Source organism: Lithobates pipiens, unplaced genomic scaffold (genome assembly GCF_037356315.1).
Source record: "Lithobates pipiens isolate NorthernLeopardFrog02 unplaced genomic scaffold, aLitPip1_a1.2 Scaffold_13, whole genome shotgun sequence".
NCBI classification, from domain to species: Eukaryota; Metazoa; Chordata; class Amphibia; order Anura; family Ranidae; genus Lithobates; species Lithobates pipiens.
Window position 1 is genome coordinate 282,439,057 of NW_027507718.1, and position 15,552 is coordinate 282,454,608.

The 15,552-nt window shown below is 42.4% G+C and overlaps 1 protein-coding gene across 1 annotated transcript in view; it reads left to right on the forward strand.

Moving 5' to 3' along the window:
* Nucleotides 1–14,823, forward strand: part of HADH (hydroxyacyl-CoA dehydrogenase) — a 40,944-nt gene extending 26,121 nt beyond the window's left edge. The window contains exons 5-8 of the mRNA XM_077476686.1: nt 3,576–3,665; nt 4,667–4,739; nt 12,275–12,391; nt 14,448–14,823. Of these exons, the coding sequence (XP_077332812.1) occupies nt 3,576–3,665; nt 4,667–4,739; nt 12,275–12,391; nt 14,448–14,566 (399 nt within the window). The 3' untranslated portion in view covers nt 14,567–14,823. The remainder of the gene's footprint in view (nt 1–3,575; nt 3,666–4,666; nt 4,740–12,274; nt 12,392–14,447) is intronic.
* Nucleotides 14,824–15,552: the final 729 nt, after the last annotated feature.

Below are 15,552 nucleotides of genomic sequence, written 5' to 3' on the forward strand. Positions count from 1 at the left end.
AAGATTATCGCTTTGTTCCACACTGGAGTGCCAACTCACTTTATTAGAGACCTGGAAAGCTGGGTGGCTGTCAGATTTGATATTGTAATTGCCTCCTTTCTTTATTTTAGAAAATCTGGCAACAATCCGTGAACGTTCTTTACAGCGTATTTCCACTTTTGCAGTCAAATTTGGAAACCTCACTATATTTGTGTTCCCATTCACACATGCATAAAAAAATATATATATTTCTTACATTTCAGATGTTTCTAAGGAGAATGTGTCATGGCTGATTCTAGGAACTTCTGGAGAGTCTCACCATGTCTACTGATACCTAAACATTTTTTACCTTTAATGCAAAGAATGCATTAAAGTGATTGTAAACCTTTTGATTTTTTTTTTTTTTTTTTTTTTTTTTTTAAATAACAAACATACTTACCTCAACTTTGCAGTTTGTTTTGCACAGAGTGGCCCCGATCCTCATCTTCTGGGGTCCCCTGCTGGCGCTTGCGGCTCCTCCCTCGTGTTGCTAAACCCCCTTGGAGAAGCGCTCTCCGTGGGGGTTAACTTGAGGGGGCGCTCCCGAGTCCAGCATTTGTGCGCATAGACACAGAATGCTGGACTCGGCCCTGGCGCTTGCGTCATTGGATTTGTTTGATAGCAGCGGGAGCCAGTGGCTGCGCTGCTATCAATCTATCCAATCAAGAGCTGAAAACCCTGGGCAGAAAAAGTGAGCCCATCTCCGCCGAGGGAACTAACGGGCTCAGGTGTCAGAAGTTTTTTTCACCTTAATGCAAAGGATGCATTAAGGTGAAAAAATACAAAGGTTTATAACCCCTTTAAGGTAAAAAAATGTTTTTAGGCTTTAGAACCACTTTAATTATGTTAAGCATTACTCCACAACCCCGTCCTAAACATCACAGAATAGGGAGATCATGTAAGAATTTTTAGTTGCGTTATGCTATGTTAATGGAAAATACTAACCGATATAAAGTAGGTGCTATCTCAATTTGACTGCAAAAGTGAAAAAGCACTTTAACCTCTTCCCGTCAAGTGGCAGCATATGGGCAACCCTATGTAAACACAAGACTCTGCTGAGAGCATGTATGCTCCCAGCATAGTCACCGGCTGGAAAGCTCTTGATGCATACTTGCAATCGGGAGCTTTCTGATCATGTGATTGCCAATCACAGCGGTCACATGACCTGAATTTCCACCTCTGCCTCCTGGAACCTATAAGCTCTTAAGGCTGGGAGGCACTTGCAGAGCGGGGTTAAAGCTGAACTTTAGGCACATATGAAAAAAACAGTTCATGCAGTTATGTGTTCATATTACTGAATCATTACATGTATTTTTGAATGCAACTAGAGCCGGTACCTGAATTTGACTTGATGCCTGTTATCTGATGTACAGCAGCACAAAGACTGGAAGAAGGTGGGGAAGTACTAGGAAACAATCGGGTGTGCTGTAGTGCAGGAGGCGAGAACATAGTAAGCAGAAGGATGATATCATCCGCTGCCAATGCTCCTACACTAAAGTACTATTTATCATAAACCATTGCAATTTTTTGTTCTGTTTGGTGTTTTTTTTTTTTGTTTTTTTTCATCAAACTCTGTGCTCCTGATAACTTCCACCTTTCTTACACCCACTTCCATTCTATGCATGTAGTCAATAGATGTATGATTTTAGGGTAGGTTTCCTGGTGGCGACAACAGTGGATTACGCCTGGGTAGCTACTTGTAGAAAGCAATGTGACAGACTGACAAGGTAGGAACACCTTTTGGGAGACAGGGACAGAGCATTGTCACCCTATAACAGGAAGTGCCTGAGCTTCCTTTATAGCATGTATTAACTGAATGAATGTTGCACATTTTTAACTATTGACAGTTCAGCTTTCATGATGGGATCCATCCATGGGCGTGTGGCAGGTGTACCTGGGCACACCCTAATCACCCCCTATTGCCTGGGCTTCCCCTCATGTTGCGCCCCCCTGCAGTGTTGCTAGCTTCTTTCCTCCTCGCCCCCTGACTGCTGTGGGGTGGGGTGGGGTAGGTTTTGGAATGGAGAGTGAGGGAAAGAGCTAGTAAATGTGTCATTTACTAACCCCTTTCTTTTCTAAATGAACACACTAACTCATTGTGTTCATTTATAACGGAAGTATAGTAAACTGTTTACTATGCTTCAGTTTGTGAATGAACAGGGATCTGCTCAGCGCAGATCACTGTCCTGTTCATTCACTGCCCCACACAGCTGAGGCTGCAGAGAAAGGCGCATGTTTTTGAGCTTTGGGGTGCACACCCTAATGCAACAGGCAAGATTGGCCATTAAACACTTCAATACTAGACCCTTTCACCCCCTTCCTGCCCAGGCCAATTTTCAGCTTTTAGTGCTGTCGCATTTTGAATGACAGTTGCGTGGCTATGCAACACTGTAACCATATGAGATTTTTATCCGTTTTTTTTTTTTTTTTGTTTTTTTTTTTTAGACAGATTTAGCTTTCTTTTGGTGGTTTTTAATCACCACTGCATTGTTTATTTTTTGCTAAACAAATATAAAAAGACTGAAAATTTATAAAATAAAAATAAAACTTTTTTTTTTAGTTATAAAAATGTTGCAAATAAAAAAATTTTTCTCCTTCACTGAGGGGCCGCTGTGGAGGCTGTATGGAGGGGCCGCTGTATGGAGGGGCACTGTGGGGGCTGCACCAGGGGCCGCTGAGGGGGCTGCAGCAGGGGGTGCAGGCGATCAATTCCCCGATTTATTTGTGTAAATGTTCCCTGTCAGAATTGTCAGTTACAGGCTCTCCTTTCCTGGCGCTGTGACAGCATGTGAGGAAAAGAATGCCGCTAACCGGCACGTTTGTTTACCTGTGATCAGCAGTGACTGGACACAGCTGATCACATGGTACAGGGCCCCTGTGATTGGCCCCTTACCACAATTTGTAACCAGTTGTGTCCAAAGGACAGAGGGAATGCGCCCCCCACCCCAGGGGGTGTGCGGGGAGTGTGATTCTGGCAGGACGTCCATGGATGTCCTCCCAAAGCTGCCTTTTTGACTGTAGTGTGCTTGGGAAATAATTAAAGTTCAGTGATTTTTGTTGACCGTCAATAAAATTGTATCCATTTCTTCCAAAGCAGAAACTTTATAAGCTCCTAGAAGCTAAATAGTGATATCCTAGATTATTTTATTTTTTTGTCTTTTTTTTTAAATGTTTTATTTATTTTTTGTTCTTTCTTCATATACTAATAAAATGCTACTAGAAGCTGGAACATAAAATGCTATGATCATTGGGTTTTTTTTGTTTTGTTTTTTTCTAGCTTTTTTTGAGCTTATGAAAAACGCTAGTATGCATGGAGCCAAAAAGATTCTCAAAAACCCACATAGATGTGTAATAAACACACAACATTTTTCTGTTCATGTAGTAGCTATCATTTCTTGTTGGTATTTTGTATATTTGTGCTACTCCACCCCCCTCCCCCCTTAATTTAGCTTGATTGTTGAAAAAGAATGTATAAAAAATGTTTTTTTTTTTTTTTTTTTTTTTTTAGCTGAATGAAGTAATCATTTGTTGTTTACAGGTCTTATCTTTTCTTTAAGGTCATTCAGGCCCCTATGACAAGCCAGACAACCTTTGACTCTCTCATCGATTTTAGCAAAGCACTTGGAAAGATGCCCGTGTCATGTAAGGTAAGGCAGCAAGTTTATGACTTGTTCTGTAATCGGCTCTAGGCTCCCTGTCGTAAAAGAACTGGTATTTGGCCAGCCTTGGTCATTTAAGGGGTCCCATAATCACAGGCTAACAAAGTACACATTACATAATGTGTATATAAAATTCAATAATGTATGTTTGAGTAACTCAAGATATGACATTGACCAAATGTAAGGATATTCAAGGGAATGCATAAAGATGGTCTTACTAAATGTCTGGGTAGGTACCAGGTTCATGCACCTGTCATAAATGGATACATGAATTTGGGAGAAGCACCATGTATGGAGGTGCACAGAGCCTGGAGAGTCCTTATGGACACTCCATCCTTTGTACAACTAAGCTTCTTCCCCTCTGCTGCAGCTATCATAAAAGCAGTGCAGCCGCTAAGGAATTCTGAAGCTGAGTGGACAGAACCTGGTCAGTACCAGACCTCATCAGGTTTTTTATTCTTAGCAGGTAGTGGGCCAATACACAGCCATTTATTTGCTATAGAACCCACCTAGCCACAGTGGTTGTATGCAAATCCAGAAAAACGAAAATATATGGGTGGGGGGGGGGGGGGGGTTTATTTACTAAAGGCAAATCCACTTTGCACTGTAAGTGCACTTGGAAGTAAAGTCGCTTTGGATCTGAGGGGAAGATCTGCTGATTTCTATCGTCCACTCATATACAAGCAAAAATGCTGTTTTTTATTTTCCTTGCATGTCCCCCTCAGATCTACAGCGACTGCACTTTCAAGTGCACTTGTAGTGCAAAGTGGATTTGCCTTTAGTAAATAACCCCCATTGTCTTTACACTGCATGGACAAATACACCCATATGCATACAGCCTAAACGTGTTCACACATATTTATTCAAGTTTTGTATTTAACCGTTTGTCCTTCTGCCAACTTGTGTTTACACTCTTACCCTCCAGCGATGTCTGATTTATTCCACATTAAAATATAGAGTGAATGATTTGATACTTTCTTCCAATTCAGGACACGCCTGGCTTTATTGTTAACCGCCTTCTGGTACCCTACTTGATGGAATCGGTCCGCCTTTATGAGCGAGGTAATTTTAAATCAAGACACTAGTAATGTATTCCACAATTGTGTTGGTGGTTGTTAGTACACACATTGGTCTTTCCATTTACTCCTGCCCCCAACATGCACACATCCCTTTCCGGTATCTATACCAGCAGTAAATCTTGTCATTGACCAGTCAACTGGCTAAACTTAAAAAAAAAAAAAAAAAAAGATTTGAGGTCAATGGAGGAATCCCCCTGCTGGGACATTGTATCCTGACATCAGATCTTGCTGTCAGAATACATTGATCAGCAGCTGCAGCCACTGATCCAAAAAAGTTTTCCAACGTTACCGATAGACTTCTGTACAAAAGGAAGGGCTACACGTGGATGGAAAATTCATCTTATCCCTCTTAATTTGGCCAAGTTTCGATCAATGTATGGTCAGCTTTAGATGCCCCTCCAGTACACTGAATTATCTCGCTAGTATTACACCAGCAGAGTATGTGCATAAAATCAATGCAACAGTGAACAGTCAGCTATGCATGTGCATTAACGTCTCAGTTATCAGCTCATACCGAAGTGTTAACCCCTTAGAAACCTGTCTTCAGTCAGTATCATCATCTTCTTCAATCATGCGTCAACCCCTTGGTGACCTGTCTCCATGCATTCATTCCTAAGCACCAAGCTCCAGGTTAGGTGCATTAAAGTGGTTCTAAAGTTTTTTTAGCTTCATGCTATGCACAGCCAGTGAGCCAATGAAGGGGGGGGGGGGGACAATCCACAGCTCTGTGTGTGAATGGACACACAGAGCCACAGCTCAAGAATGAGCCTGCTTGGGTGCCCCCATTGCAAGTTACTTGCTCTGGGGACACTCAGCAGGAGGAGGGGCCTAGAGTGTCGGCAGGGGGACCTGAGAGGAGGCGAATCCGGGCTGCACAAAGCAGATGAGTGCGAAGAGGTGGACCTGGGCTGCACAGAGCAGGTAAGTATAAAATGTTGTTTAAAAAAAAAAAAAAAAAAGCCTTTAACCACTTAAGGACCTTTGCATGGCAATGTACGTCGGCGCAATGGCACCGACAGGCACAAGCACGTACATGTACGTGCTTGCCTTCCAGTGGGTGGGGGGTCCGATCGGACCCCCTTCCGCTGGATGCGGCGGTCCGTTTTGCTTCAGGAGCGATCCGGGATGAGGCCGTTGGTTTCTGGCCATCCCCTCTCGATCGCTCCTGGCGAATGAGAAGCTTCCCCCGCTGTGTATTGTAAACACAGGCAGGGAGGAAGTGATGTCGGGGCGGTCTTTTTGACCAGACTGTGAGAACACATAGGCACACAAATCCCCCCCCCCGATCCCCCCCGCCCCCCCTCCCAGTCACAGTGTCACTGATTGCAGTGATCATTTATTTACTGATCACTGCATTTAGTGTCAGTTGTGACAGTAAAAACTGTCAGGGCAGTTAGTGTTAGGTCCAGGGTAGCCCCCTACCCCCCCAATAAAGGTTTAACCCCCTGATTGCCCCTAGAGTTAACCCTTTCTCATAAATTTTATTTCTTAAGCGATTGGTTTTTCTGATCGCTGCATTAGTGTCACTAGTGTCGCTAGGTAGCTAGTTATTTTTTTAGGTTCACCGCCAGGTTTTTATAGTGCTAGGTACCCCCCATAATGGTTAATAATGGTTTTAACCCCCTGATTGCCCTTAGTTAACCCCTTCACCAGCGATCACCGTATAAGTGCCACTGGTGACGCTGGTTAGCCATTTACTTATTTAGGTTCCCCGTCAGGTTTTTATATAGCGCCAGGGACCCCCATATAATACCTAATAAAGATTTTAACCCCCTGATTGCCCCTGGTTAACCCTTTCACCAGTGATCACTGTATAAGTGTTACGGGTGACTCTGGTTAGTTAGTTTGCTTTTTATAGCATCAGGGCACCCACCATTTACCCAATAAAGGTTTAACCCCCTGATCACCCGGCGGGTGATCTCAATTAGGTTTTAGAGTCAGGGTCTGCGTCGCCCCAGGCAACGCTAGGTTAGTGCCAGTACCGCTAACACCCACGCGCAAAGCATACACCTCCCTTAGTGGTATAGAATCTGAACAGATCAATATCTGATCTGATCGGATCTATACTAGCGTCCCCAGCAGTTTAGGGTTCCAAAAAAACGCATTGTTAGCGGGATCAGCCCAGATACCTGCTAGCACCTGCGTTTTGCCCCTCTGCCCAGCCCACCCAAGTGCAGTATCGATCGATCACTGTCACTTACAAAACACTAAACACATAACTGCAGCGTTCGCAGAGTCAGGCCTGATCCCTGCGATCGCTAACAGTTTTTTTTGGTAGCGTTTTATATTTAAATCCTGAAGTCAGTGCTTGGTTTTCGGGGTCCCGTACGTGGCTAGGCTCCCAAAAAGTCCCTCACATGTGGTATCCTCGGGAGAATCAGCAGAATTTATTTTGGGGTGTAATTTTACTTTTGTCCAAAGCATGTGTGAGCAATATATCATTTAGTGACAACTTTGTGCAAAAAAAAATTGTAATATTCCTGCAACTTGTGGCAAAATATAAAATATTTAATGGACTCAACATGCCTCTCAGTAAATAGCTTGGGATGTCTACTTTCCAAAATGGGGTCATTTGGGGGGGTTTTGTGCTATTTTGGCTTTTTATGGCCTTCAAAACTGTGATAGGTAGTGAGGAGTGAAATCAAAAATTTGCACCCTTAGAAATCCTGAAGGCAGTGATTGGTTTTCGGGGTCCCGTACGCGGCTAGACTCCCAAAAAGTCCCACATACCGTATATACTCGAGTATAGGCCGACCCGAATATAAGCCGAGGCCCCCAATTTACCCCCAAAAAAACTGGCAAACTTATTGACTCGTGTATAAGCCGAGGGTGAGACATGCCTGTCCATCCCTGTGTGTGTGTCCGTCCATCCCTGTGTGTGTGTGTGTGTCCATCCATCCATCCCTGTGTGTGTGTGTCCATCCATCCATCCATCCCTGTGTGTGTGTGTCCATCCATCCATCCATCCATCCATCCCTGTGTGTGTGTGTCCATCCATCCATCCATCCCTGTGTGTGTGTGTCCATCCATCCATCCATCCCTGTGTGTGTGTGTCTCCATCCATCCATCCCTGTGTGTGTGTGTCTCCATCCATCCATCCATCCCTGTGTGTGTGTGTCTCCATCCATCCATCCCTGTGTGTGTGTGTCTCCATCCATCCATCCCTGTGTGTGTGTGTATCCATCCATCCCTGTGTGTGTGTGTCTCCATCCATCCATCCCTGTGTGTGTGTGTCCGTGTGTGTCCGTGTGTGTGTGTGTGTGTGTGTGTGTGTGTGTGTGTCCAGCCTACCTGTGTCCCGAGCCTCCGTCCCGTGCCTTGCCTCCTTGCCTCCGTCCCGTGCCGTGCCTTGCCTCCTTGCCTCCGTCCCGTGCCGTGCCTTGCCTCCTTGCCTCCGTCCCGTGCCGTGCCTTGCCTCCTTGCCTCCGTCCCGTGTCGTGCCTTGCCTCCGTCCCATCCCGTGCCGTGCCTTGCCTTGCCTCCGTCCCGTGCCTTGCCAGGATCGCCGCTCTTCGTCGGCGCCTCGGCGGCCATTCTAAAATTCAAAAGCCGCGCCTCCGCCTTCGCCTGTGATAGGCGGAACACTGAATTTCCCAGCAGCCTGTGTTCCGCCTATCACGGACATCGTCTCATCCTCGTCCGTAGTACGAGGATGAGCGGATGTCCGTGATAGGCGGAACACTGACTGCTGGGAAATTCAGTGTTCCGCCTATCACAGGCGAAGGCGGAGGCGCGGCTTTTGAATTCTAGAATGGCCGCTGTCTGTCTGCTCGACACGCTGATCGAGCGGGCAGACAGCGATGACTCGAGTATAAGCCGAGGGGGGCACTTTCAGCCTCAAAAAAGAGGCTGAAAATCTCGGCTTATACTCGAGTATATACGGTATGTGGTATCCTCGTACTCGGGAGAAGCAGCAGAATATATTTTGGGGTGCAATTCCACATATAACTATGGCATGTGTGAGCAATATATCATTTAGTGACAACTTTTTGTAAACTTTTTTTTTTTGTCATTATTCAATCACTTAGGACAAAAAAAAATATTCAATGGGCTCAGCAATTTCCTTGGGGTGTTTACTTTCCAAAATGGGGTAATTTGGGGGGGTTTGTACTGCCCTACCATTTTAGCACCTCAAGAAATGAGATATGCAGTCCTAAATTTAAAAGCTGTGTAAATTCCAGAAAATAGTTTTTTACTAAAGACATGTGGCTGAATAAATTTTGCCCTAAATGTAAGACTAAAATTGAGTTTATTCGATTTTTCTTATAACAAAAAGTAGAAAATATCTTTTTTTTTTTTCTCAATTTTCGGACCTTTTCCATTTATATCGCAAGAAATAAAAATCGCAGAGGCAATCAAATACCGTCAAAAGAAAGCTCTATTTGTGGGAAGAAAAGGACGCAAATTTCGCTTGGGTACAACATTGCATGACCGCGCAATTACCAGTTAAAGCAGTGCAGTGCCAAATTGTAAAAACACCTCTGGTCCTTAGGCTGACAATTGGTCCGGGGCTGAAGTGGTTAATATCACTTTAAGAGCTCAGTGCTTATTCCTCTGAACATATGTAATAACTTCTGAACACCCAGTCCTCACCCCATGTGCATTAGTGTTCAGATCTTTTTGAAGATCTACAGTACTGTCCCCAATTCCACTGACTGACTCCCCTGTTTCAGTTTTAGTATGCGCCAAACTACCCCGCCACTTTTACACTTTTCCGTCACACATTCTGCCCCAGTCCCTTTTTTGTTTTTTATTTTGTAGAACTCTGCTGCCATCTAGTGTAGAGTTGTTAAACCTCATGTTTCCAATGTACAATTACTACATTAATAGATGTAGTTATAAGAAAGGAGAAGGTCTTGACGCCTGTTCAAGATGCAGATATATCAAGGTTCAATCATGCTGTTTGTGTTCTTGCATTACTTTGTGTATAAAACATAGCTTATACAATATATATTTATTTTGGCTGTGCTCATTACATGGTTTTGTTTATTTTGAACTTGGAACACAGTAAAATGGAACTCCAGGAAAACAGATAATTAAACACCCTTAATAACCAGACCAATTTTCAGCTTTCGGTGCTCTCACATTTTGAATGACAATTACTCAGTCATGCAACACTGTACCCATATGAAATCTTTGTCCTTTTTTCACACAAATAGAGCTTTCTTTTGGTGGTATTTAATCACCTCTCGATTTATTTTTTATTTTTTGTCCTATAAAAGAAAAAAGACCGAAAATTCTGTAAAAAAAAAATAAAAATTAATTTTCCTTTGTTTCTGTTATAAAATTTAGCAGATTAGTAATTTTTCTTCATAAATTTTAGCCAAAATTTATACCACTACATATCTTTGGTAAAAATAAGTACAAATTGGTGGATATTATTTGGTCTTTGTGAAAGTTATAGAGTCCACAAGCTATGATGCCAATATCTGAAAATTGATCACACCTGAAGTACTGACGGCCTATTTCAATTCTTGAGACCCTAACAAGCCAGAAAATTAAAAATACCCCCCAAATGACCCCTTTTTGGAAAGAAGACATTCCAAGGTATTTAGTAAGAGGTATGATGAGTTTTTTGAAGTTGTAATTTTTTCCCACAATTCTTTGCAATATCAAGATTTTTTTTTTTCCTTTTTTTTTTTTTTTTTTTTCCCCCCCACAAAATTGACATATTATCAGTTTATTTCTCACACACAGCATATGCATACCACAAATTACACCCCAAAACACATTCTGCTATTACTCCCGAGTATGGCAATACCACATGTGTGAGACTTTTACACAGTGTGGCCACATACAGAGGCCCAACATGCAGGGAGCGCCATCAGGTGTTCTGGAGCTTCCAGGCCAATTCTGACATTTCTCTCCTACATGTAAAAATCATCATTTATTTGCTAGAAAATTACATAGAACCCCAAAACATTATATATTTTTTTTTTTTAGCAAAGACCCTAGAGAATACAATGGTGGTCATTGTAAATTTTTTATCTCGCACGGTATTTGCGCAGCAATTTTTCAAACAAGTTTTTTTGGGGAAAAAAAGCTGTTTTGTGCTTTTAAAAAAAAAAAAAAAAAAAAACCCCCAGTAAAGTTAGCCCAATTTTTGCATAAAGTGAAAGATGAAGTTATGCTGAGTAAATAGATACCTAACATGTCACTCTTCAAAATTGCACACGCTCGTGGAATGGCACCAAACGTTGCTACTTAAAAATCCCCATAGGTGACGCTTTAATTTTTTTTTACTGGTTACATGTTTTGAGTTACAGAGGAGGTCTAGGGCTAGAATTATTGCTCTCGCTCTAACGTTCACAGCGATACCTCACATGTGTGGTTTGAACACCGTTTTCATATGTGGGCAGGGCTTACGTATGCGTTCGCTTCTGCATGCGAGCACATGGGGACGGGCGCTTTAAAAAAAATTTTTTTTTTTTATTGTTCATTTTACTTTATTTTAGTCTGACATTTTTTTTCCCCAAAAATAAATTTTTGATCACTTTTATTCCTATTACAAGGAATACAAGGTATTGCAGAGTATTGGCGGGGTATTGCATAGTATTGGCGGGGTATTGCATAGTATTGGCGGGCATTGCAGAGTATTGCCAGGGTATGGAGGGGTTAAATACGGTGAGCAGCGATGTGGTCACTGCAGATGCAGCCCACAGCGCTGCTGACACCGATCTCTTTCCCCTCCGCTGTACCGATCGGTACAGAGAGGGGGAGGGAGGAACCTGCGTCATAACATGACGCCGGTTTGTTTACAAGTGATCACTCCGTCATTTGACGGAGCGGTCACGTGGTAAACGGCCACTGGACACGGCGGTCACGGATGCTCTAGTGTGCGTGCCCCAGGGGGCGCGCGAGAGCAGAATTCTGGGAGGCCGTTAATTAACGGCCTCTCAGAGTTAAACAACCGCCCTGAAGCCGTTAATCGGCTATGGGCGGTTGTTAAGTGGTTAAATACACAGTGCCTCAGACACAAGCAAATTAGGCCAGCTTGTTTATCTCATAGATGTATGCAGATGTCTTCAAGATCTTTATACCATGGTAGGCTGCTCTTGTGACATATAGGGAAATCTGTTAATATGCATAAACAAAAAAAAAAATGACCCAGAGGGCATTGGCCCTGTGAAATATGCAGTTATTTATTGAAAAACGTAAAAGATCAATAAGCCTATCAAGATGATCAAACCACATCTAAAGGAAGAATAAATAACCAATAACCACCATTAGCATCCAACAGAATGGCTGTCAACAGCTAGTGTTAGAAATGGCTGTTGTGTTTCCAGGGCCTCATACCCTTTTTCGCCTCAGGCTCGGATAAAAACGGGGTAGGGCCCCAGAAACTGCTTTCAGCGCGCGTGTGTGTGTGTGTATGTGTGTGTATATATATATATATATATATATATATATATATATATATATATATATATATATATATATATATATATATATATATATATATATATATATATATATATATATTTTCTCTTTTTGTAACCTATTTAATTTGTTTTTTAGGACATGCATCTAAAGAAGACATAGACGTTGCAATGAAATTAGGAGCTGGATATCCAATGGGCCCTTTTGAACTCTTGGATTATGTTGGTCTTGATACTAGTAAATTCATCATTGACGGTATGTAAATGAATTAATTGATTTAACTTAAACTGTAAAGTTAGGCCCACTTTATTCACACAGTTGTTATTATGGTGGTAAGCTAGGAGGGTGCAAAACCTAACTGTCATCTGTAAACAGTGGGTCACATGATCTGAAGCTATGGTGGCAGCACACTGAAGCGTTACCAAGTGTTACAAACATGCTGGTTTCAGGTTAGAAGAAGCCTGCTATACTTAAAGAGGAAGTAAACCCTCATGAATTTACTTCCTCTTTCATTCCCTGCAAAGGTAAAGCATAATGGGCTACTATGCATCGCTTACCTGACACAGGAGCCAGCGAAGTCACCGCTGTCCCCTGTAGTCCGGCGCATCCATCTTCTCGGTGGGTCTCGCTGCTCCGCCGCTGTCATTCAGCGAAGCTGCAATGATGTCACTCGTGCGCATGCGCATGGGAGCCGCCACTCGCGGCATTTTGCTGTTGACCGCGGCACACTCATTGAGCCGGCGCACCGCTGTCTTCGGCGCATGCGCCGTAGACAGCGGTGCCTGTCTTTTGGCAAATATCTTCTAAACAGTGTAGGTTTAGGAGATATTTCTTGGACCTACAGGTAAGCCTTAAAGTGGTTGTAAACCCTTACAACCAACTTTGACCTACAGGTAAGTTTTTGCACAGTTTCATATTATTAGCTTGCATCTCTAATGCATGCCTCCTTGAGTAAAGAAAGTTAAATTTACAGTTTAGTTCCGGTGAGAAAATACTTGGTCAAAGTGCAAAATGGTTGCCGTTTTAGAAATTGGAGGTCTAGGTGAAGCACACGCGAAATGCATATTACAGTATATATGCTATATTTTCTAATTCGCTAATACAATTCTCTGAAAGCCCGTTGTCAGCTGAAAACATGTCACAGGAGTGCAGGATAAACTGTGGTCTGTGCTCCATAGGAAAAGTATCGCCAAAAAAGCTTCTCATTTAAAGTGTCATATCGTTCCAAAATAAATACAGCCTCAAGTGCAGGTAGTGATATTCCACATTGTTGTTTTTAGGTTTGTCTGTTTACCAACTAGCTGAATTGTACTTCCAGCTTCAGAAACACATAAGTTCTGCAATTCTGGAAATGCACGTTATCTGGCTTGTTTGCAGTGATAGAACATAACAATTAAAAAAAAATCTGAGCCTGTTCAGTGGAGAAATAGAGCTTGTGCCTGGTATTCCCCCAAAAAAGAAAATGGTAATTCTGAATTGAAAATCTGCCACCACACAGTGTCTCTGCAAAGTAACATGCTCTGGCTCACTAAAGATTTGCAAGACCCCATGTGAAAGCAGCTGCTCCTTCCACCATGAACAATCACAACAGTGCCATAATTGCCATTAATGTCTCCAGTTCATCAGGTGTACACGGCACTGTAAAGCATGGTGGTGTTAACATTACATTTGAGGTTTTTGTTGGCCAACAAGGAAATGGACCCTGAGGAGGACTTGGGGCAAGATGGATGGGGACCAGTTACTGGGATGGAGTTTTCAGCCAATCTGTGACTTTAAACACAGACAGATCTACATTTGAGTAGATTAAATTAAACCAGTCTGAAAAAAAAGATGTGGGCTGACATTGCTTTTTCCTTCTGAAAATCTTTGTTGATTGGACCACAGATGACAACACTGCTTCTTCATGGAAACAGTTCAGTAAGTTAGCAGTCACTGTAGGACAGGAAGTGTTACTGGCATGATGACCAGGTGAAAATAAAGGGGGGGGGAAAGAACCATAATATAGTGACCACCTAGGACTGGTAAACTGCAACGTATTACATTTTGTTTTTGGGATTTAGATACATTTTAAAGGATAACTTTACTAGGCCATTGGACACCAGGATTGTCCATTTTGCTTCTCCCTTGTATGAACAGTTATACCACTTGGCTGCAGATGTTGTCTGCCTATATATATTCTTGTTTTTGAAAAAATGTATTGAAAACCTCCTTCATCCTCCACCGTAGTTGAACTGCATGTGACACCTTGACCTGTATTCTGTCTTTTATTTGTAAATTGCTGTTCAGCTAACATATTCCACTTGCCTTTTAGGTTGGCACCAGATGGAACCTGAAAACCCTCTCTTTGCTCCCAGTGAGTTGCTTAATAAACTGGTGGCTGAGAACAAGCTGGGAAAGAAGACTGGAGAAGGTTTTTATAAATACAGATAACCGGTTTACCACTCTGCAGACGTCCTTCTTTTTTTTTTTTATAAGCCTTTCCGCTTTGTCCATGGTGCCTGTAACAGTTGCTTCTTGTTGACTGGCCATTTTTACCATAGTAGTCTTTTATACACTCTTCATGTCCACACTAGTGCCTTAGTGCCAAGATTGTTTCTGTTGAGGATGAAAAATCCTTTTGTACAGATGCTTTTCAGGTGTTGAATTGTCATAACCAAACCAAAACCAATAAAAACATATGGGAATTATTTCTGCATGAGATATTTTTGTTGTTTGAAGGTGGAAAGTGTGACAGCGACTCTTGAACACTAATATACAAAAAGTGCAGCGCTAAAAATCTCTAAAATTAAAGTGTGATAAATAAACTTCTGAAAATAGTTTTTCACACAAACTACTAAATCACAAAAAAGTCCATAAAGTGCAGACTGTGCCAAAGGTGAATGAGAATCCTCCAATAATAGTGTGTTCCCATGTAATAACAAACATATAAAGTGACATCAGTGCTTCTCTGCATTAAGGTGACTCCAGTGCTTTTCCTTCACCAATGTGCACTCCCCAAAATGCAATTGGTAAAGGTCGTTGTATCAGATCAACCTGGGAGAATTCCCAGCAATCGTACAGAATCCACAATGGCTGCCGATCCAGACCATGTAAGGCTCCTCCTTATGCGTTTTGTGCGCATGCATGTCATCAGGGCATAAACACTCTTAAACACTACCCATTAGTGTAATCAATTATTTATCAAATTTGGTACTGGAAAGAATGATTGTTGTTGCTTTATTTATGTAGCCCATACAATTTACAGACTAATGTCTTAACCACAGTGACAGACACATATGGGTCCGTTTTAGTAGAAGCCAGTAAACCCTCCTTTATTCTTGTATGTCATGGAATAAAACATTAGGGACTGTACACTGGTGCTGTTTCTTTGCCTAGGCTGACAAGGCCTAGGGTGGTACTTTGTGGGGGCGGCAAAA